Genomic DNA, 23,541 nt, shown 5'->3' with positions numbered 1-23,541 from the left:
ATCCTCCACACTGAGATCACAGAAACCATGTGATGAGTCTGTTATGAATCATGCATGCTTCTCATAACCAAATGTAACACATGGGACAGATTTTTATCCAACATATCAAACAAAGAAGTCATGTAGCTCATTAACTGCTCCATGTGGAAAACAAACTGCTTCACAATATTAAAAATCATGATTTAAGACTTTTTTTTAGGATACCCTGCTACAGATCCTCCACCCCAGACCAGCCTCATGTCCCCCTTACCTCCCGCTGTGCAGGCAGATGAAGCAGTGAGCCAGGCAGGCCACAAAGTCCTGGTCGTGGTTGCCCGGCCCGAGCACCAGGTTGCGGTTGACGGTCAGGACCCGCAGGGCGTCCAGCAGGGCCACCTGCTGAGCTACCGTCTTGTGGGCTCGACAGAGCTGGTAGAGCACCGTCCGGTTCAGACAGTGGTAGATGGTGTCGAGGGACAGACCCTGGGAGCGCCTCTTAGACTGGAGCAGGAGGAGAGGGAGGACAACAAACAGGTGGAGGAGGTTAGAGGGAAAGTGAATAAGAGACCTGGCATGTTGGTGGCTGTTTACACTGCTGTGCTCTGGATGTAGATAAAGCTGCTGTGGAATTATTTCAGCAGAAAGAAGATTTGTTTGAGCAATCAGGGTTGAACCGGGTTAAGTCTTTAGGGGGCTGTGAATGTAGCTTTGTTATTCTAGCGTTGTTGCTGTTTCAGTGTCTGAGCAGAGAGCTGCTTAAGGACCTCAAGTGGAAACACATTTGTAAAAAGTAGGGCTGTCAATCAATTAAAATATTTAATCGCAATTAATTGCATGATCTTTCATAGTTAATCATGATTAATCGCAAGTTAATCACATTTTTTATCTGTTCAAAATGTACCTTAAAGGGAGTCAAGTATTTAATTCTCTTATCAACACGGGAGTGGACAAAAATGCTGCTTTATGCAAATGTATGTAAATATTTATTATTGTAAATCAATTAACACAAAACAATGACAGATATTGTCCAGAAACCCTCACAGGTACTGCATTTAGCATAAATAATATGCTCAAATCATAACATGACAAACTGCAGCCCAACAGGCAACAACAGCTGTCAGTGTGTCAGTGTGCTGACTTGACTATGACTTGCCCCAAACTGCATGTGATTATCATAAAGTGGGCATGTCTGTAAAGGGGAGACTCGTGGGTACCATAGAACCCATTTACATTCACATATCTGGAGGTCAGAGGTCAAGGGACCCCTTTTCCTCGCCAAAACTTAGCGTAAGTTTGGAGCGTTATTTAGTCTCCTTCGTGACAAGCATGTGTGACACAATGATAATACCAGTATCTTCACTCTAGCTTTAAAAAACTGAGCCCGCTACCACCTAAAAATCGCAAGTTGCGTTAATGTGTTAAAGAAATTAGTGGTGTTAAAATGAATTTGAGTTAACACGTTATTGTCGCCTTAACTTTGACAGCCCTAGTAAAAAACAATCAGGCTTCTTTCAAACAAGATTTGACGTTTAGGAAGTTAAGGAAGCAGACAGTAAAGTTGTGTTTAAAGTCAATGGCCTACTATTTTTATATTATTTTTATACTATTATATTCTGCAGTAATTACTTGACTTTTCATTGATATTACGTTCATTTGGCTGAAAAGTCTGTCCGCAAAAAACAGGATAAATAGATGAATAGACTGTTTCAAGACCAAACTGAAGAAAGTCTGAGTCTCACTTAGTTTAAGAATTGGTTGAGGTTGTACACATGGACTGGGTACCTATATATTTCAAGTCAATTAAATGCCTCAGCATGAATAAAGTACATGGCCATCTTAATCACTAATAATCACACCGGGATATTTCCAAGACACAAAGGCGCATTATGGCTTGAAAAATTAATTTCAGAGTATAATCTCCTAATCTTCTCACTTGCACAGTTAGTGTGGAGAGAAGGGATTGCATAGAAAGTATAATTACAAAGTCCACACACATGACTTTAATTGGAAAAAGTCTCTGTACTCGTGTTTTTTTTTACTAATTTACTGGGGAGTCAAAACATGAATGATCATATATTTATGAAACTATCCCTTATCATTTTTGCATCTTGAAAAAAAAATGCAAAAAATTAACTTTCTTACATATAGTAAATATTTAGAAAGATTCCCATGCCTCCAACTCCACATATAAAATACTGTATATACAGATATACACAGTAACAAATACACACCTGTCAGTCCTAAATGGACTAACAGCTTTATATAATGTTGTGCCTTTACAGGCTAACATGAGTATAAGTGCGGCCTGCAGTCAGAAGGATGCTGCTTATCTAATTTAATGCTGAGTGTGTTCACTGGTTACAGTAACCGGCAGAAGACTCACAGACGGTCTGTTTTATTTCTCCATCCAGTGCCGGCAGCACACAGACGCCTGGCGCATTTTGCTGGCTGTGATAAGTTTGTCTACTATAAGTTGACTCTGGCACGTAGCCAAACATCAGTTCTGTTATAAATGTAGTCCTTCTGCTTCTTTCTGCCTCCAGCAACACTCTGCAGGTACAGGAGGGGAAACTGGAAACTGCAGGATGCAGGAAATTCTTATTTAATTTCAAGTAGGAAACTTCAGCAAGGCTTTAAAGAGTAACAGAAGTGTGCTCTTTTGCAACTATAACAACACCCAACACGGATGTCACCGAGTCCTGGAGTGCACCTGTACTTAACTGCAGCTAGATGAGAAGTTAAACCGCTGGAGCTCATCAAAGATACGATTTTCAGAGGGCGTTAAGTTACTCTTTAATAAGCCTTAATGTTTCTAAGCATTCCTTTATTGATCAGAATTGTTTTTAGCACAGCGTGACCGTGAATTTAACCAAACACTGCATTTAAAGTTTGTAATCTGTTAGGGCTGTACCGAATAGTGCAAAGCTTCATTCATAATGTTGACATTCAAATTCCAAACCCAACATTTAAATGCTGCGCTGCTTTTTTTGTCTATTTATTCTGTGTAAAGTATTTCTGCACAGTTGCAGATAAGGATCAGGCTACACTAATATTATTAGTATTATACTATTTGTAGAACTAGATTCCAGTGGTGTGTAGGATTGTTTTCAATAACTCCAGAGCATTCAAAAAGTCAAAATGTATTGAAAAAAGATAGATGCTATCATTTCAAAAATTCACAACATGCTTTTATCTAACATAATATTCTGTTTCAATCCAGATTTGTTGGCGTTTAGTCTTTTAAAAACAAAATTTTCACTGCGGACAAAAACGGTTTACTCTCCCGCACGCACCTGTATTAACGGGACCGTCTAGCAGCAATCTAAAAGCACCATAAATTACATTTATATAAACACAATAACAAAAAATATTTTTTTATATTTTACGACAGACATTTGAAGCTTGATTCGAAAGCCTCAATAGAAGCTTTGAATGTTTAAAAAATGACATTTGTTACAGCCTTTGGTATAATCTATGATAACTATCTAGCTAAAACTGATTTAAATTGTTTGTCTGAGCTTGATAACTTGAGCAAACAGAGGTTGTAATTATGACAGATACGTATGAATTCTATTAAACCATTTGGGTTAATCTGTTCATTCTGGACCTTCAGGAATATTTGAAGTGCAGTTTTGGGTTGTACCTGTCCTATGAGCTGCACGATGAAGTCCACCACCAGCTTGGAGTCCTTGTTGAACATGCCCTGCCACAGCTTGTCCACCACCCGCTGGGTGAAGTAGAAGACGTTGTTGACCAGGATCTGATAACTGCCTCCACTGCTGAGGGGCAGAGAGGCGTCTTCACCTGAATGGAGAGGAGCAACAACAGAGGCCTTTAGCTGCCATTTACAATGTCTACTGTGGTGCTTTTAGCCTAAATATGATACTGAAGGATCTTACAGTAGAATCACATTAACCAAACACAAGTAAGTGTTTTTTTCATCAACATGTGTTGCATGTGTTTTGTCATTTTTATCATGTTATAAGTTATGTTCTGTAAAACAAGCTAAAACGTAGGTCACTAGCTCAGATACAGTTACAGATCAGAGATGACGTGTTCAAAGGACAAAAACATATCAAATATATATTTTGCTAATTGTTTTATAATTCATATTTGATCAAAAAAACAGACTGCAGACTATAGACTAAATAAAACACAAGCAGCCATGTAAGATGCTTGCTGCTCTCTGGGCTTCAGACTGTGATTTGCTGACTCATGACGCAGCCATCAGAGCATCTCACAGAGCATCTCACAGAGCCAACTAAGAAATTGGTCCAAGCTGTCCTGCAGCATGCTCATCCGGGACATTTTCTGCCTAATCAGCAGCTATTTTTGTTAAAAGTCGAACACTGTTAAATTAAAGGGACAGTTCAGTTGTTTTGAAGTGGGGTTGTATGAGGTACTTATCCATAGTCAGTGTATTACTACAGCAGATGGTGGTTAACAGACAGGAGTACCAGCACAGGAGCAAAGCAATGTACTGCTGTGGACAGGGGCAGCAGCAAAACAGATTTTAAACACCTAAAAAAATCATTATCAGTTTAAGTGTACGCTATATTTAGAATATTTTCACCCCTTTATCTTACTGTCAGAAAGTCTCTTCCAACGGGGAACTGAAGCCGTTATCTATGCTCTCTTCAAAGCCACCAGACTCCATTGACAAAAACAGTAATTATTCCTCGCAGAACACAAGAGTTACCGCTGCCTCGATCGTTTAGTTTGTTGGTGTGATTTTTAGACTTTGGTGTTTTAAAGGGTTAGTTCAGATTAACCGAAAGTCACACGATAACACAAACAAACTATCCGATTGAGGCAAGGGTAGAACAGCAACTCACGTGTTATGTAAGGTAAAATTACTGTTTTTGTCAATGGAGTCTGGTGGCTTTGAAGAGAGCATAGATAACGGCTTCAGTTCCCCATCTGAAAGGGCTGTCTGACAGCAAGGTAAAGCTGTGAAAATACTCTAAATATAGCGTACACTTAAACTAATATTGGTATTTTTAGGTGTCTATTGCTGCTGCCCCCGTCCACAGCAGTACATTGCTTTGCTCCCATGGTGGTACTCCTGTCTGTTTCTCTAAACTGGCACACACCGACTATGGACAAGTACCTCATACAACCTCAATCCAAACTATCCCTTTAAGGTAAGATGAGACATCAGTGAGCTGCATGAGTAAATTATTTGTTAGTTTATGTTTATAAAACTATAAATTATTTGAAAACAATGAAGTTTGCAGGTGTTAGGTAAACAACAAACTAGAAACTGAGGCTTGGTCCCTCTGTATGAGGGGTTTGAGGACTTAGTTCTGACCTAGAAGGACATCAGCAGCCAAAAGATGCTCCATGACGCCGTCCAGGATGTTGGACTGAAACTCCTTCTGCTGAGTTCTGGTTGAGCGCTCCGGGGAGGCCTGGCACCAGAAAACACATATTTAGAACCATGATTTGTTAAGAGTTATGATGGGTAAACACGTTTGCTCTCTTTTTAAAATCAAGTTATCAATCGACACCACCGCCGTCGCCCTGGTTACGTCCTCACCTCCAGCAGCAGGTCAATGATGGGCGTCTGCTTGCTGGCCGGCGTCATGCAGAGGTTGTCCATGATCAGGACCCTCATGAAGTCAAAGACGTACTTCTTGGCCGGGTGGTTGGTCAGGGACGTCTTGGAGCCCACGTTACAGTATTCAGACTGGCTGCGGTTCATGCCCGAGTCCCCAGCGAAGGCCTTGAACTCCTCGGTGGGAGACCCCGCCTCGTCGTCCAAATCAGTGACCTGGAACAGATGGAAGGGAGATGATTTATCAGTAGTTTCAATATGTGTTTTACAGGACAGCACTTCAGCATGGTGCAGGATAAAAATAATGACATTATATTACAGAAAACATATCAAATATCTGTATTTTCCAATCCTACAGTGCAGTCTTGTTTCTTCCACATTCTTGTTGCTGTTTTTTTTTGTGGCTCTGGCATTTTCTTTTACTAACAAGCAATTATCTTCTTAAATAAACTGTCTGAAAACACATTTTCCTCTGAGAACACTGCAGTGTCTAGCACTTTGTTCTTGAAACTGCAGTACTCCAGGCAACGGTGCCAATGGTTTCAGAGGGACAATAAGTTACCGTTTTTATTGCCCCATAGGACAGAATCACAATATATCTGCAGCAGGTTGATAGGGTTACTGATCAATACCTGCGATTACTTGCTCTGGTGATGAGATTTTTAGCTTTTAAACACAATTTCAGACCCATTTCCTCCTCATGCGCTTGAATTTAATGTCTTGAGACAAGAGATTTATGCAGGAGAAGGTGCTTCATCTCCTTTTAGTAGCCAGTAAAGGTCACAAGTTTTTTATTGCTTCGGGAAACAATGTCCAGCCTTACCATCTCTGAGTAGGGTCGGATGTTGAAAGGGAAGACAGTAGCCGCCAGGGCACAGAGGAACTCGGCGCTGTGCCACATTGGTGCCAGGTCGGGCACGTTGTGGTAAAGATACCGAAAGAACTGCATGAGGGTGACTGGGTACTCCCTCAGCCAGGAGCCCTCCTCCTCTGACTGCCACGGCTGGAAAAGAGACAAGAAAACAAATCAAGCACTGACTCGACAGAATCGTTTTCATTCAGACTTCATATCTAGAAGCGGTGGAAGTTTTTCAGCTCAAATCTCAAGACTGGTTTGGAGGATCTCAGTGAAGAGGAACTCTCTCATCAACAGCCTGTGCTGTGAGTGAGAGTGAGGTGTTTAGTTCCCAGGAGGTCGAGCGAAGCCTTTCGGCAGCTGTGAGATTCACCGAGAAACTCCCGGGTGTGAGCGTGTGTGGATGAGCGAGGATGAGGATGAAAACAGCATGTGTGCCGAGTCATTTTTGTTGGATTAATGGAGCTTAAAAAGACACCTTTATAAAGAATCCAGGCAGCAGCTGCTGGGAAATCCACTTAAAAAGGACTAATGAACAAGAGAAACCTCTGACTTGTGAGAGTTTTCTAAGACGTACACTCTCTGTTTTCAAAAGTAATCGGCTTGTAGGAAAAGGTGTTGGATTTAATTAGTCAAATTATGGGTAAAGAGGTTTCTCTTGAGCCTTAAAGGAATAGTGTGTAGCATTTGGGGGAATCTATTAGCAGAAATGGAATATAATATTCGTAACTATGTTTTCATTAGTGTATAATGACCTGAAACTAAGAATCGTTGTGTTTTCGTTAGCTTAGACTGAGCTGTTTATATCTCCCTAGGGGGCTGGTCCTCTCCACGGAGTCCGCCCTGTTTCTACAGTAGCCCAGAACGGACAAACCAAACACTGGCTCTAGAGAGAGACCTTTCTGTTTTTATTCACTTCTTGAAGATGGATTTAAAAAGGACTTGTGACAGCCCAGAGTCTTTCACAGTGTAGTTCTAAAGGCTGGTTCTCACCAGGTTGAGCATGCTGCGCAGCATGGCCAGCAGCAGGAAGGCCGCCTCGGTGTACACGTTGTGGATGGAGCCCACGAGAGTCCCGCTGGAGGCCGGTATGCCAAAGATGAACGTCCAGATGGAGTCCAGGTCAAACTGAGAGGACAAACAAACACTGGGGTAATACACAGTCACATCAACACACTACATATTACTATATGTTACTACTGACAGAGATGCACAGTTGAACAAGCTGCTAGTGTGTTCTTCCACCTATGTGTTGTTTTTACAGCTTAAACCTGCTACTATCTGTATATCTGGCATCAAGAACTTAGTTTTTCATTTGGTTACAGTAGCAATTGATGAATTTCAGCTTTTTCTACTGATTTCTAGTTAATCATGCTGGAAAAGTGGGTATAGTAGCAGGACCTGCAAACGTAATTCACCCTCAATATTAGGGCTGTACCGATTAGTTCGAAGCTTCAAAGCTGCATTACTAATTTGGCATTCAAACCCGGTATTTCTGTACAGTTGCAGATAAAGATCAGGCTACACTAATATTATTAATATTATACAATTTGTAGAATTAGATTCCAGTGGTGGCTGCGTAGGATTGTTTCCGACTTGTGTGATCCAAACATTTCCAAACACTCCAGAGTGCCGTAAAGTCTAAAAGTCAAAATGTATTGAAAAAAAGATAAATGTAATAATTTCCAAAATTCACAACGTTTTTAATCAAACGAAATATTCTGCTTCAATCCATATTTGTTGGCGTTTAGCCTTTCAAAAACAACATTTTCAAAGCAGTCGGTTTGCTATCCAGCTTGCCGCACACAAAGGGAGGCAGCACTGACGAGTTATATTCATTTAAAGAAAGATGTTTTAATAGAAAAAGACTAACGCATTTAATCCGATCACTTCACTTAATTACTTTTTTAAGGGTGATGACATCATAAAATATGATGACAGATATTCAAAGCTTCATTCAAAAACCTCAATAGAAGCTTTGAATGTATAATAATGACATTCGGTACAGCCCTACTCAATATACAGTCAGACTCTGATGGCTATTGAGCTGTCAGAGACCGTTATTGCTGGCAAATTTGACTCACTGTTTTACTAAATGTATGCAATTTTATTATATGCTTCAAATGCAGCAAGGTCCCCATTATTCACTGCAACATTCCCACAGAAGAATTATTTTGAAAAATTAAGCTTAATTTGAGAAGACATAATTTAAGACATCAAAGTCTGATTTTTAAATTTCATATGTACTGATTTTAGTGTATAACATAGAAATATTGCTTATAGATTCAGAACAACTGGGCAGATCTATCAGTATTAGTAGAATAAGAAAGAAGGTTGGGTATACTAACATGTACCTGCAGGCTGTCCGGCAGCTCGATGACAGGCTGCTGCAGGAACAGCGCCATGAGCAGGAAGTAGAGCTCCGGCACGTTGGTGTGTTTGGGTAGCAGCGTCTGCAGCACGGGTAATCCTGGGAAGTGGCAGGCGTCCCGGTTGATCTCTCGCAACGTGGAGCGCCCGCCAGCACTGCGGCCCACGTTGAAGCCTAGAGAAGGGGAGGATGGAGAGTTACATGTTAAGAGTATAGCATAAAAGTCAACGGGTGGTGTTACCGCATACGCCCTCTGACTAAGGCATCTACTGGCAACTCTGAATAGTTGAGGCAGGGTTATCAACCCAGGACGGTAAGGCACTAGCAAAATAATTTACAGTAAAAGATAAGGATTTGGTTGAGCTGGACTACGGGCTTCATCCTGATAGCACACATTCTGACAATGCTACAGCAGTGGTAGTTCTGTTAGGCCATGTCACTACTCAGCGAGGTTTTCATAAGCAAGGTCAGTGGTTCTCAACCTGGAGCCTGGCGAGATGATATTGGTGAGGTTGTAATGTAGTTTAAGGAGGTGAAAAAAAGCTTATATTTATCTTAAAATGTTAATAATTAGAGCATACAAAAGCCTGTATAGAGTGAATAAAGAATCATCATTTCCCAGGTTGAAAACCACTGAGCTCAGGAGGGACTACGGTCGCAGCAGCAGGGAGTGCGGGGAGGCAAAAAATGAGAAGACGAACCCTTGGCTGTGAGGCGCACAAACTGCGCAGCTTTGTGTTTACTGAACGAAGGCCAACTCCGACGGAAAGCGTTGCCAGAGTGAGGAGAGGCGTCTGCTGAGCCATATTACAACATACAGTATATACACTGCTCATTATCACTGCATGCTTCTGACTCTTGTGGTGAGGGAATGTTAAAATTTAAAGAATAATTTGAGCTAATATCAAGCACACATCCTTGCAAAACAATTGCCTAAAATTCACTGAACTTCAGAGTTGATACTGTGTCTCAGATTTGGTTTAATTGACTGCCGCTCCAGGCTCTCTGCACTCACCCAGCACCGTGCCAATCTTATTGGTCAGGACGGAGTCGGTGTGGTCCAGCCAGCCTCCTCCACACAGGCCCTCCTTGAAGCGGTTGAGGATGGACTGGTTGGAGAGCAGCACCACCAGGATCCACAGAGCTGCCGTCACCGTGCTCGAGTGAAGGTGCTCCTCCATGAACATCAAGAGCCAATCAAAGCCCAGCGTCCGCACCAGCTCCTCACACGCCCTGCGGGGGGGAGACAGAGAGCACATGGGGTAAGCCAACGGTCTACAGCCAGCGTTGCCTCTAAAAATGCAGTCCAATACCTATTTTTCATTATTATTTTAAGTAGCAATTGACATGTTTTTTGCTTTAATTCATCATTATGAATTAAATGTTGATTGCACAATGTAATGGCTGTAGAATAATGACTCCACCGGTGTTTAGATTGGTTTCCTATAAGACTCACTTTCACTATGCAATTTTGTCCGCCACCGGGTATGATCTCCTGGAAAAATGAAGGCTCCATTTACAGCACAAAGGAGGTGCATCAACCATTGCACGACCAAAACGGGAAGTGGATAGCGCTTTTGTTTTCCCCGGTAAATATCGGTAGGTATCCCCACTTACCAAAGAATATCAATGTAAGGCTGCATTCACACCAGATCAGGAGTTCCGGCGATTCGCTGCAGGGTTGTGCAGCAGTGTGGGAGAGTCACTTTAATGGCCCATTGACTGCGATCGTCTTTTGTTCCCTCATGGCTGGGTTGTACAGCTCTGGATCACCGGTTACGTGATTGGCCACCTCAGCTCACCAACCACTGGATCTGGCGTGAATGCAGCCTAAGTTCTTTGCAGTTACTATCCCCACTAGTGGAAATAGTAGACGGTAAAACGACCGAAGAAACCGTGGAAAACCAAATGCAGTGTGTCCTGTGTTGTTGGTAGTTGCTAGGCTCTGAGGAAAACGGAACGCGATCCGGTTGTCTTTGCGACAGTAGCGCCAACAATAATATCACTTTGAAACGCCACGGGGAAACGTTGAAAAGTACTCTCACAACCATCTAAGATTACTTTTAGCGCTACTTACTGGGCGTTGACGGTGCACTTCTCTTTGGTGGTGAAGAGCAGTCTGAGCAGGTTGTCCAGCAGTCGGTTTCTCAGCAGGATTAGGTTGGCTGACAGGAGGCCACCGAAGTCATCGTCATTACCTGGAGACGTAAAAGAAATGTTTGAATAAGGAAAACAGATACGGCTAACACATAAACAACAATGTTATTGCATTTAATTAATTGTTACCTCCATCGATCTTCTCCTCGTTATTGATTTCCATGATGACAAACTTTTCACACACGGCAAATGTGGGAAGAGTCGAGGAGATGAACTGGCCAAACCTGTGAGGTGAAAAAGAAAAAGCAAAGTTTTGCTTTCCGTTCTAGTTTTTGGCATCAAACATACAATAAAAACTAACAAATGTAATATGTAAACAAACTCCTACTTTATCCTTTGTGAGTTACATGTGCAACAATACATCCTTGAGGATAGGTATGAACATGTGTTTACCTGAGCAGATCGTATGGGTTGGGGAAGCCCTGCAGCAGCAGACTGAGCACGTTGCTGATGGCAGCCACGGTTGGCTGGGACAGAGAGGTGTCTCTCAGGGTCAGCAGCAGTCTGGGGATCAGCTGGAACTCCCTCAGCAGTTTGGCATTTTTAGCCGCCTCGCTGTTCAATGCAGGAAGTGAAACACACAGTTAGATTAGACTATGTAAATAAGAAATGGTGCCAAATAACTATTAATTATGATTCACTATTCAAATCGTTTTTGTCTTCAGGGTAAATGTCGAGGAAAAGAAAGTTTTGAGACTTGCCTGGATTCTGTCAGCAGCTCGATGAAGTGCTCGAACAGAGACAGATGGAGCTCGTAGGGAGCGTGGAGCCAGACCTGAGGAGCAGAAGGAGCAGAGTGAGACCTCTGGCAACACAAACTAGCGGCATGGACAGGTGGCATCTTGGCACAGATTGGCCCAGTTTGCAAAAGGTTCAACAGCCGTGTGATAGACTTTTTTTTCTCATCCGGTCACAGCTGCCTGTGCATCCCAAAATATACCCGCAACTCTCACTGTTTCATCAGACAGGTAGAATAACTGCTACTTCAACTGCTGTAGAATTTAATTAGTTTGGTGAAGAGTAGTTTAGGTCATTAACATTTACGGGTTCCGTTTGCCCCCCTAAGTCCTCACCTCGAAGTCACAGAGCAGGTCCTGGAAGGCGGTGGAGTTGGGAATGATGGATGTCTCGTGGCCGCTGTCTACTGTCCCCACCAGAGAGAAGGTGAGGTGGAGGATGTGGCTGTTGAGCAGCGAGCGCTTCTTCTTCAGCAGCATGGCCAGCAGCTGCAAGAGATGGACAACAGCAAAACAATATGTCAGCCAGCATATTTCACTGCATTTTTAAAATCACGTCACATTTCTGTTTTATCATTATACAAAGAGATATATAATCTCTCCAGCGTGTTCTGGGTCGACCCCGGGCCTCTTACCAGTTGGAATACCTGGAAAACCTCTAAAGGGACTCATGTGACTGGTGTTAAACTGTAAATCTAACCTGGTAGCCTTTGATGCGCTCCATCTCCTTACTCGCCAGCGGGTTGCTTTTGACAACACACACCAACGCTTTGACAGCAGCATACAGCCCCTCCACATCTGACGCCATGGCAACCAGGCCCAAGATGGCCGCCGCCCCACCCACATACTGCAGGTTGGTGGCCACGGGTTTGGCCACGAAGGCACGCACACCTGAAGGGATAAAACAGAAGTAAAGATGCATCGTAAATACAACGGTTTCAAGGTACATTTGTGAGCTTCTCACAGAAAACAGGATTTGATTTTATGAGTTATTATTTCACAGTCTTGGTTTACCTAAATATCCAATGACAGCAGCTCCGATGGTTCGCGCCGGCCCGTTGAGGTGGCCGGCTGCGTTATGGATCAGCTTGACTGGAGTGGCGTTTTCATGGGAGGACACAGTGAGCTACAGAGGGAGAGAAGAGGTTAAGACGAGAAATCAAAACCCAAAAAAAAACCAAATCCACACAAATCCACTCTCACTTGTTTTTACGTTTTCATTAAGCCTTTCCCTTACATTTATCCCATATAGTCTTTGTTATAGTATATAGTTTTGTTTATGAAGGTTTTTAAACAATGCTTGTTGTTGGATGTGGTTGTTTCAGGAGCATCAGAATTTATTGTTGAAAGCTGCAGTCTTGCATCAAGGTCTGAACTTCCAAAAAAGCTTTTATTCAGCCAGTTAGAATGAAATATGGGACCAATTCAGCAAGTCAGGTGGAGAATGAAGAGGCACCTCACTCTGCTCTACAGAAAAATACTCAACTTATTCATTTTAACATGATGGCCAATTTAGCAAGTGAGAAAGGTGTGAAAATACTGTCTTTATGTGTCATCTTCCTAATGCGAAAGAAGTGCTAATGTTCTTTATAAAACAAAAACACCGCTGCTACTATAAACCACTCTCTCTCTTCCTATCACACAACAGGTCCCTGCGGCAGCAGAAACGCTGCCTCTGCACTTCTTTGCAGCCGTCTGCTTCCTGCGAGTCGCCGTGGGCCGAGGCTCTCAGCAGGGAGAGCAGAGCAGGCTGGGAAATAACTTGACAGGTGGGGAGAGAGATAAGGGCGGAGAAGGGAGCTCATTTGGAGCTCAAACACACACATAATAGGATGGTGTGTTAGTGGACTGACTGTGCTGTTGGAGAGTGAGTTTGACCTTCACACGTCAGTATGCACCTGCATGTACGTCTGAATGTGAGTATATGTGTGCTTAAACATTTATAAATAGAGAGTGAGTGATAGAAGCCTCTACAGATTTTTTTATGTGTGTATTCATTCATCATTTATGATATAAATCTTCCCTGCAAACTTTGCAATTTTGCTAAAGGTCTGCAGTGAAAACATCCCCACACTCTGCCCCGTGGCTGAGGGAAGGAGCTGTTCCTTTTTTCACTCAGTTACATCAGTCAGACATGATGTCATGTAAGTCAGTGAGGTCAACACTGACTCCAGCATTCCTCCCAAATGAAGCTCACTCTCTAAAAGTTAAGGAAAAAGTAAATGTGCTACTCAAAACAAATGAATTTGGCAAACTCTAAATTTATATTCTTTTTTTAAAAGAATGAATTAACAGTTATGTCTTGAATGTTACTTGGACTGATTCTAAAAGAATACTTCACCCATAATATGACCATTTGTATATCAATTATACAAATGTTTCTTTCAGCCCATTCATCACAGTCTCACTTCTTCAGTTCCGAAAGATGTGAATTCTCAGATTCAACACATAGTGGCTTTAATAAAACACATTACTAGCATGGTGACCGTCATCCTACAGAGCAGTGTATGTATATGTCTGACCTGTTTGGCGATGGCTTTGCTGTCCAGCTTGTTGTAGACTTTCCTGATCTTGGCCACAGTGAGAGTAGAGACAGAAAGCGCATAGAGACTGAAGGACACCTTCTCCTCCGGTACCAACGCCACGGGGGAGGCAGGTGCTACCTCTGTCTTTGAGTCTTTACCTGGGACAATGAAAGGTATAAAGATAAGAATAGTATAAAAAAATTGACAGAGACGTGTGAATAAAGGTGATAAAATGACATGAATGAAACCAAGAGGGCCACTCACAGGGCAGGTAGACGGCCTGGAAGCTGCCCACGTAGATGGGTCCCAGCTCAAAGATGGCGGCGACGCTGGTGGCGGGCAGGACCTCCTCCAGGAAGTGGCTGGGCCCCAGACGCCACACCAGGCTGGAGAGCTGGCGCTGGGCAGGCGGCGTCCCCACGTACCCGTACACGGTGCTCAGCACGGGAGGGTTGGTGGAGCCGGAGCCGCCCGGCGCACTGTGGACATAGTGAAGCTGGAGGAGAGGGAAGAGGATGGTGGTGATACAGATGAGTACATGACATTCAGAAATAGCACCTGAGAGAGATGAAGCTCTTAGTAACACAGTCAGTCATTTATACCAGAACAGTGAGCAAAGCTATTTACTTTAATGTTTTAGATATGTGGGAAACATCTTCATTTAAGCAGTGTTAATTTTGGCAGCTATTTTAGATTCAGTCCTACTAACTTACTAACTAATTAACGCTTATTAGGTTTTAGTCACATTTTACTATTTTTTTCTTTCATATTTTTAATCTAGTTTTAGTTGCCGAAAGAGAGAGAGCAGGAGTATAAATAATAAATAATAATAAATGTAGCCATTAATTAATTGATAAAATGTGACAAAAATGTATATTTCTGTTTTAATTTGTTTCTTCATTTATCTATACTTGTATTAATTCCCTTATTTAATTACTCTTCTATTTAATTATCCCTTTTATTAATTTATGTATTTATTTTCATTAATTAATTTGATTATTTTTTAATTTTTTATTTATGTTATATTTATTTTTAAATGTATATATTCATTTATGCAATAACATCCATATGTTAGAGATGTATTAATCTAAGGTCACTGTTCATGAACTTTGTGGCAGCAATCTGAAGAATTGAGTGCAAAGTCTGCACAATGTTTCATCTATTCCTTATTCATAAATCATCAGTTTGAAGGCTGATTAATGAGTGATTAATAGAAGCTATACCATTGTTCTTATTCCACTTGAATTTCCCTAGGGATCAATAAAGTCACTATCTATCTATCTATCTATCTTATTGTTGTTACTTGGTAGACACTTTTTCGTTTTCCTCCTGTATGAAGAGCACCGCGTGATCCTTAGAGACTGAATACTTGAAAGAGCAGATTTGTGCTTCACAGACACTCATTCCCAGAGGGCAAAAAAAAACACGACCACAAGTCCACTGTTACATGCACACAGACGCATAAGATACATATGACCGTCGTGTTGTTTCCTGTACGAGGACCTCAGCAGGAAATGAAGCTGTTGTTATCAGCAGTGCTGAGAGGAAGCTGATACTTGTGGTTTGCGTCGCCGTTTCCCTGCTCTGTAATCTCAGGGGGAATTTAAAGTCACTAAACCACAAGAACCACATCACAGTAGGCTGCACAGACTGCTGCGCTGCAAGGCTGTCATCTATGTAAAGCCTGGTTTAGAAATGTCTCTCTGTGCTTCCTTTTTATCAAAATAGTGGTCAGTGTTCAGAACATTTTGATATTTGTGTTCCAAATCAGAGCAGGAAAGAGGATTTTGTTTGGCCAAAAATATTTGTTGACCCCTGGCTTAGTTGATCGACAGAAAATGATCTGAAGCAATTTTGATAATCGATTAATCATTTAGGTAAATTAACAAGAAAAAAATAGCAAATTTTTTATCTAGTTTCAGATTCTCAAATGCGATGAATTGCTGCTTATCTCTGTTTTTCTTGTAAATTGAAGATCTTTGAGTTTTGAAGAAGTAGGTTTTAATAAACTGTGATAAGCACTTTTTCGACACTGTATAAACTAAACTATGAATCATTTACTTGACAAAATGATCTAAAGATAAATCACTTATGAAATCATTAGTTGCAGCCCTAATGGCGGAATGTATACACTGCACACACACACACACACACACACACACACACACACACACACACACACACACACATATAGGATACTGGGTCCAATGTATATGTCAATATTTCCATTATATGCTCAGTCCAGCAAACTGCTGAGGAAGACTTTTCCTGAGATGATGTGCATATATGACATCACTCTATAGTCTATATAAGTGTACCTTGACGGTGTTGATGAGCTGGCCGTCGAGGTACAGCGTGGCCATGCTGTTCTTCAGCATGCCTTTGCTCATGACCAGCACCAGGTGGTGCCACTGGCCCTCCGCGATCAGCTCGCCGCAGCGGAAACGAGCACAGCAGGGCAGGATCTCATAGAAGGAGGCTTCTTCACTCGACTCATCCGCTGCTTGACGGGGAGGAGGAGGAGAGGGAAGGGAAGCAGGGGGCAGAATCGATGAGTCAGAGGGAGAGGGGAGACGTTAAAACATGACCTCTGGGTTGCTGACTGAAGTCCCACCAGGGACAGCTTTATAAGGTGTGATAGATATGCAGACTTCTCCCACTAACCGCCTAGACCCACCACACGATATATAAACAGTGTCTACATTCAAATACACACTGAGACGATTCAATCATTGTTTGAGAACATACACTGTATAATATTCTATATAATCACTGATATCTACAACAACAGAAGCAGGCTTACAACTGACGATATGCACTGGGGCATAAAAGCCATATTGTGTTTGTATGTCGGGTTTACACAAACATAATAAATATCTTAATGGCTCAGTCATGTGTAAATATTCCCTCACTGTGGCCCGTTCTACAACTAAACGGAGTTAAATTTCTACTTTGCTAATTATTTGGACTCCATTTGATGTAGAAAACACCATCGGATGCAATAAATGAAACAGGTTATTATTAGGGCTCTCATTCGATTACAATATTTAATCGCGATTAATTGCATGATTCTTCATAGTTAATCACGATCAATAACAAATTAATCGCACATTTTTTTATCCGTTCAAAACTATCGCGTCAACATTGACGGTCATAGTTATCATATTTTACTCTATTCTACTTTAGTTTAGTTCAGTTCATTTGAGAAGGGCCAGTGCAAATTAATAAATACACATGGTCAAAAAAAGGCTATTCTTCATCTGTTGTCCCTGGGCAAGATGCTACAAAAGGCATCTTAAAATACATCAAAACCAGAAACAAAAACAGGGCAAGCAGTTTAAATGTCTTCCTAAAATACATTAGAACAAAAACATAGAACAGGGCATGCAGTTTAAATGTTGGAAAAGGACACAGGGCAGTAGTGACATTTATACATATAAAACGACACTGCAGACAAGCAGGACATATAGACAGAAGCAGCAAAAAGAGAGTTTAGAGCGGCCGTGTATGTATTGATCATCCAGTGTTTTAAGTGTTTAGTTGTCTGATGTGAAGTGGAAGTATATTCCTCCCTCTTGAACCTCTGACAGACCAGGCTGATTGGCTAAAGGCATTTTTTCTCCTCTTTTTGACCCCTACTGATACGATTAGAATCGGCTCTTCTGTTGATATAGGCTACAAGTCGCGGTGGAGCTAAGTCATCGATGACTTTGTAAACCAAGCACAAGTTTTGCATCTAGTGTTTTGAGAGCTTGTGTGTGTATAGTGATTCAAGTGGTTTCAGCGTAGTATGGTTGTCCTGTGACCAGCTTGTTAAACAGTAGTTCAGATCATAGAAACATCTTAGCAGCCTCTGTAGACAATGTGATTTCTAATGAATCGGAAATTTACCAGATTGAACTGGACCCTTCTACAGTTTTTTTTAACATGTGACTTAGAGGAGAAGTTGGCTGTACTCACAGTAGGACTGCAGCAGCTCCTCCTTGGTGGAGACGGTGAGCGAGCGATCTTTGGCCGACAGCACCACCGCCAGGCAGACGTAGTGCTGCTCCGAGGACGTGGCCCGACGGACGACGGTCAGCAGTCGCACCGGGTGGGCCTGAGGAGCGGCGCTGAAACGCTCCACGCAGAACCAGGTGGAGTAGCTCAGCCCCGACGGAGGAGGAAACAAGCGCTCCCCTGGAGGTGAAAGAGGAAAAAGAAATTACAGGAGGAGTTCAGACTATTATGTGTTTTACGGTAAGGTCTGTTCATCACAATACGTTCTACGCTGCATCCATAAATTTTGCTTTGAGATTTCCAAAACAACACAAACTGACAAACCATTACATGTAAATCTCAATAGTGTGTAAAATAGGACACACACACATTGTTTTGCCTTCAGGACCGTTATTCAGCACCATATTGGGTTTCCACCATGTGGAGCTCTCTGAAAAAACGCTGTGCCTGTGAGACATTTTCATTTATTTACCACAGATATTGTCACTTCTGGACAGACTGCATGTTTACTCTTGTTTTGTTGCTGCCGGCACCTCCTTGATATTACAGCCAGAATGGAGCTGGAATTGTCTACAAGTCCTACAGCACTGTTTGCTGATGCTAATGATGCTGTTGTGGTAAAAAAGAAAAAAAAAACAGCGTTTAATGTGAATTTTATTCATGCATTACAGCTGGTTGGCTTTACTTTGTTTAAAAGTGTCACTCTCATTTTGTCTTAATGTCATCTATGATCTATGAATGTTAACAGTAAGACCCTTGAGTCATCTTATCTCACCTGTACAAAGAAGTCTTTTTTTTCCCTCCAGTCATTCATCTTTTTTCTGGCTTATTGTATTTTGAAAAGGTTTGTAATCACTTCAGCGCATTATCTCTGGCAAATAAACCAAACTAAATGATCTCAGTATTTATAGAGAATAACTTCTTGCAGAACAGAACATTGAGAGTATAGAAAAAATCTTAACTCAGCCTTCAGGGCAGAATTAGGAAGACATTGTTTTTGCAACAATCAAAAGGAGCTACCATTACAGAGCCAAATCAAAATAAGTAACACTATGTCGGACTGAGCTGCCAAAACCTGAAGCCAGAAATGAGTCTTCGAGCCACATGGTCCTGCAGCTCAGTGAACTAACAGCTCAAAGCATTGCAAACTCACTGTACCTCAGGATCATAGACTGTATATAAGAAGTGGAAGTAGTCACGTGACGTCACCCATTGGTTTGTGGAGTACGGTTTTCAAGCCTCGTGTTTGGCATTTTGGCCGTCACCATCTTGTTTTTTGGCAACCAGAAGTGACACAAGAGGGTGGAGCTAAGTACAACTGAACACTGAATAAGACATTTTTAAGCAACCAAAATGAAGTGAAAACACACTGTGAAAGGGTTAAAGTAGTAAGATGAAAACACAGACAACTCCCAGACCGGACAACGCCGTGGTAGCAACCTGTCAATCACAAGGTAACTCCGCCCTAAAGCATCCCCTGCTCTATGGTCTATCTGACTCTAAATGGGACCATAATTTACTAAATGAACATCATGCTGTATTGAAGAAGACTTGAAACTAGCGATTGAGATCATAAACTCATGTTTACAATGTTTACTGAGGTAATACATCAAGTGAGAAGTAGGCTCATTTTCTCATAGACTTCTATACAATCAGACTTCTTTTAGCAACCAGAGGAGTCGCCCCCTGCTGGCTGTTAGAAAGAATGAAACTATAAGGCACTTCAGCATTGGCTTCACTTCTCAAACCCAGAGGTTGCCCACCGCTCAGGATCAGAACGTCACTCAGCTGGTTATCAGACTGGACCAAATTAAAATGGGCCAGAGAACCATCGTTCACTGTCTGCTGGCGGACCACCATCTGCTCTGAGCCAGATGAGCCTGGATTGATTTTTGTATTTGGCCTTACTAGAGGACAGGTCCAACCACAAGCTAAATGCAAGTTCACTGATACCATTACTTCTTATTTGTGGAGCTGCTGACTATGGACTCTCGGGAACTGGATTACAGAAAAAAAAGCCATTAATGTTGCAGGAAAAGCTGCAGCAAGAACAAAGACATCCATTTCTTATGTATATCAGGAGATGGTTGATAGAACAGAGGTGCTGTGAGTTCCCGAGCAGACTGAGGATATTTTGATGAATGAGCTTCCTGATGATGTCATCCAGAGATATGGGTCAGATAAGAGTGGGATAGGGGAGGGAAGAAGGGAAGGAAGGAGGAGGGGGTTGAGATAAATGAATCAAGAGTGGAGGGGAAGTGAAGTGACAATAGGGAGCGGGATGGAGGGAAAGAAAAAGAAGAAAAAGTAAAGGTTGAACAAGTAAGGGGACGGAGGTAGAATACAAAAAAGAGGATGGAAGGTTGGAGACGGAGAAGAGAGATGAAAAGAGACAGAGAAAAGGAAGATGTGAGTGACAGGAAGAGATGAGGGAGGAAAAGAGCGAGGTCTATAAATAGTGCTGGGTGACTGGCTGGAGAAGACAAGAGGATGAGAACGAGGGGTGGACGAGTGCAGAGGGAACCAATGAATAGGTAAACAGATGGAGAAACGATAGTAATGTATGAGTGGATGAGGAGAGGGAAGATTAATAGAGAGGAGAGGTGGAGGAGAAAAAGAGGAGAAAATTAGAAAAGAGGAGAGGAGAAAAGATGAGAAAATAGGAGAAAAGATGAGAAAATAGGAGAAAAGAAATATGAGAGGGGAAGAGGGGGAGAGGAGAGGAGAGGAGAGGAGAGGAGAGGAGAGGAGAGGAGAGGAGGGAAGAGGTTGAGGAGAAATAAGGAGAAGGAGAGGACGGGAGAGAAGAGGAGTGGAAAGGAGGGGTGAATAGAGGAGAAGTGGAAGAGAATAAATGAGAAATGAGGAGAGGACAGATGAGGAGAGGTGGAGGAGAAAAGATGAGATAAGAGGAGAGATGAGGAGAGGTAGGGGAGAAAAGAGGAGAGGAGAGGAGAGGTGGAGGAGAAAAGAGGAGGGGAGAGGAGAAGAGAGGAGAGGAAAGGAGAGGAGAGGTGGAGGAGAAAAGATGAGAGAAAACGAGAGGAGAGGTGGAGGAGAGAGATGAAAAATTATGAGAGAAGATGAGGAAAGATGAGAAAAGAGGAGAGGAGAGGAGAATAGAGGTGGAAGAGGTGAGGAGAGGTGGAGGAAAAAGATGAGAAAAGAGGAGGAGAGGAGAGGAGAGCTGGAGGAGAGATGAAAAATGAGGAGGAGAAAAGATGAGGATAGATGAGTAAAGAGAGGAGACGGGATGAGAGATGGAGGAGAAAAGGAGAAATGTGGAGAGGGGAGGAGAAGAAAGGAGAGGAGGGGAGGGGAGGAGAGAGGAAAAAATGAGAAGAGGAGAGGAGGAGAAAAGAGAGAGGGGAAGAGAGAGAAAGGAGAAAGAGGAGTCTGGCTGTGCTTCATAAATACTAAATGAGGCTACAGAGCAGAAAATCAACCGTAGCGTCACAGATTCATTTTATCTCTGCCCCGAGGTGAGTTTGGCTGTTTGGGTTTTAGGTGTTGTAGTTTTTCTTTTGCATGCACACATGATGAAAACTGAAAACATCAGAACAAATACACTCTTTGTGGGTGAGATGAAGAAATCCTGAGAGGTTAAAAACAAACACACTGAGCCCCAAGGAGAAGAAAGAAAGTGAGAATTAAGAGGAACGCAGGTGAAAACAAAAAGGAAGAGATGAGGAAGATGATGCACAAATACAACACTACAGATGTAAACAAGCTAACAAAGATAGAAGAAGTGTGTGTGTGTGTGTGTGTGTGTGTGTGTGTGGTTAAAAATGATAAAAAATTGGGCAAAATGTGCATGCAAGTGTTCAAAGAGGGAGTGTTTCATGTGTTTTATGTGTGTGTGTTGGGGTTTACATCAACAGGTGGGATGTGCAGCAGGAAAAGATATGAAGGATCTATTCTTACTCTTTCACTGCTCGAGTAAACAAATGTTTTTATACCTCAATCATTTCTGAAACAACGATGGAACATGTTAATACCAAGGGGGCAAGATAAAACTTATTTTGCCAACTAACAGCTTGTTGTCTGCCAAACTGGCTGATAAAGTGACAGAGATGTACCAGATACTGGCTGTTGGTTGGTGGTTAAATCCCTTCCTGATATTAAAATACTTTGCCAGGGTTATCCAATGTTCTTCCATTTGAAGTAAATGAAAAGCCAAATGAAATGTGCCAACAAGCCAACACCAAGGAACTGCTAAACATCAGTTCCCTATTGAGTATTTTGTTTCAAAATACATCTTTAGTCGGCATCAACTCCATGAAAAGGTATTAATCACGGAAGAAAATAGCTATCTAGTTTAATTTGACATATCGTCTCACACACAGACTAAAGTTTGTCAATATCATGACAGCGATTATTGACTAAAAACTGCCCAGGTCCTCCTGTGTTTAATTCGTATGACCAGCCCCGTCTCCTAAAAATTACGTTCTCATACAATTAAATTGTATTCTCAATTATGTTTGGAAGGAAACGTATTACGTATAACAAATACCTTTGTAAGCCTGCGGATGGCGATTCCTCTGGTTGCTAAAAGAAGTGTGATTGTATAGAAGTCTATGAGAAAATGAGCCTACTTCTCACTTGATTTATTACCTCAGTAAACATTGTAAACATGAGTTTATGGTCTCAATCACTAGTTTCAAGTCTTCTTCAATACAGCATGATGTTCATTTAGTAAATTATGGTCCCATTTAGAGTCAGATAGACCATAAAGCAGGGGATGCTTTAGGGCGGGGCTACCTTGTGATTGACAGGTCGCTACCACGGCGTCGTCCGGTCTGGGAGTTGCCCGTGTTTTCGTCTTAAAACTTTAACCCTTTCACGGTGTGTTTTCAGTTCATCAAAGTTAACTAACATTTTGGTTGCCGGAAAATGTGATATTCAGCGTTCGCTTGTACTTAGCTCCACCCTCCCGTGTCACTTCTGGTTGCAAAAAAACAAGATGGTGACGGCCAAAATGCCGAACTCGAGACTTCAAAACCGTACTCCACAAACCAATAGGTGACAGACAGTTGTGAGCCTTGAATAAACTTACATGCTTCTTGTTAGTTCACTAACTAGTGCTGCAAGTAGTCAATATGTCCCCATACTTGTTCTAATTGGTAACCTATGTAATACATTATCCAACTGCAACATAAAGCAAATGTGGGCTGTCTTTACCTGTTCCCATCCCGCTCAGCACTGCTCCGTCGCTGACACCTGAGGCATTGGTGTTGTTGGTGGGAGCGTTGTGGGGCGCCAGGCTGGGCAGAAACAGACACCTGCAACAGAGGGACAACAGAGGACAGATAAATGACTGTTACCTAGTGGAACAGCTGCAACGGACACAAAACATGCTG

The 23,541-nt window shown here is 42.1% G+C and overlaps 1 protein-coding gene across 8 annotated transcripts in view; it reads right to left on the bottom strand.

Moving 5' to 3' along the window:
- The window catches only part of wdfy3 (WD repeat and FYVE domain containing 3), a 117,022-nt gene that overhangs the window by 22,626 nt on the left and 70,855 nt on the right, over positions 1–23,541 (bottom strand). For 5 of the 8 annotated variants that reach the window (XM_037779016.1, XM_037779017.1, XM_037779011.1 and 2 more), the window contains 20 exons: positions 23,363–23,463; positions 18,143–18,361; positions 16,501–16,685; positions 14,447–14,678; positions 14,180–14,340; positions 12,672–12,783; positions 12,358–12,548; positions 11,994–12,146; positions 11,622–11,695; positions 11,314–11,475; positions 11,050–11,144; positions 10,841–10,961; positions 9,779–9,996; positions 8,741–8,937; positions 7,386–7,520; positions 6,360–6,539; positions 5,519–5,752; positions 5,291–5,390; positions 3,623–3,783; positions 251–480 (listed from right to left, as the gene is read on the bottom strand). In XM_037779016.1, the coding sequence (XP_037634944.1) occupies positions 251–480; positions 3,623–3,783; positions 5,291–5,390; positions 5,519–5,752; positions 6,360–6,539; positions 7,386–7,520; positions 8,741–8,937; positions 9,779–9,996; positions 10,841–10,961; positions 11,050–11,144; positions 11,314–11,475; positions 11,622–11,695; positions 11,994–12,146; positions 12,358–12,548; positions 12,672–12,783; positions 14,180–14,340; positions 14,447–14,678; positions 16,501–16,685; positions 18,143–18,361; positions 23,363–23,463 (3,261 nt within the window). The remainder of the gene's footprint in view (positions 1–250; positions 481–3,622; positions 3,784–5,290; positions 5,391–5,518; positions 5,753–6,359; positions 6,540–7,385; positions 7,521–8,740; positions 8,938–9,778; positions 9,997–10,840; positions 10,962–11,049; positions 11,145–11,313; positions 11,476–11,621; positions 11,696–11,993; positions 12,147–12,357; positions 12,549–12,671; positions 12,784–14,179; positions 14,341–14,446; positions 14,679–16,500; positions 16,686–18,142; positions 18,362–23,362; positions 23,464–23,541) is intronic. The other 3 variants (XM_037779012.1, XM_037779015.1, XM_037779013.1) reach the window with 2 other exon arrangements.

The sequence above is a fragment of the Sebastes umbrosus genome, chromosome 8, assembly GCF_015220745.1.
Source record: "Sebastes umbrosus isolate fSebUmb1 chromosome 8, fSebUmb1.pri, whole genome shotgun sequence".
In the NCBI taxonomy this organism is placed as follows: domain Eukaryota; kingdom Metazoa; phylum Chordata; class Actinopteri; order Perciformes; family Sebastidae; genus Sebastes; species Sebastes umbrosus.
This window is presented reverse-complemented; position numbering and strand designations above follow the sequence as displayed.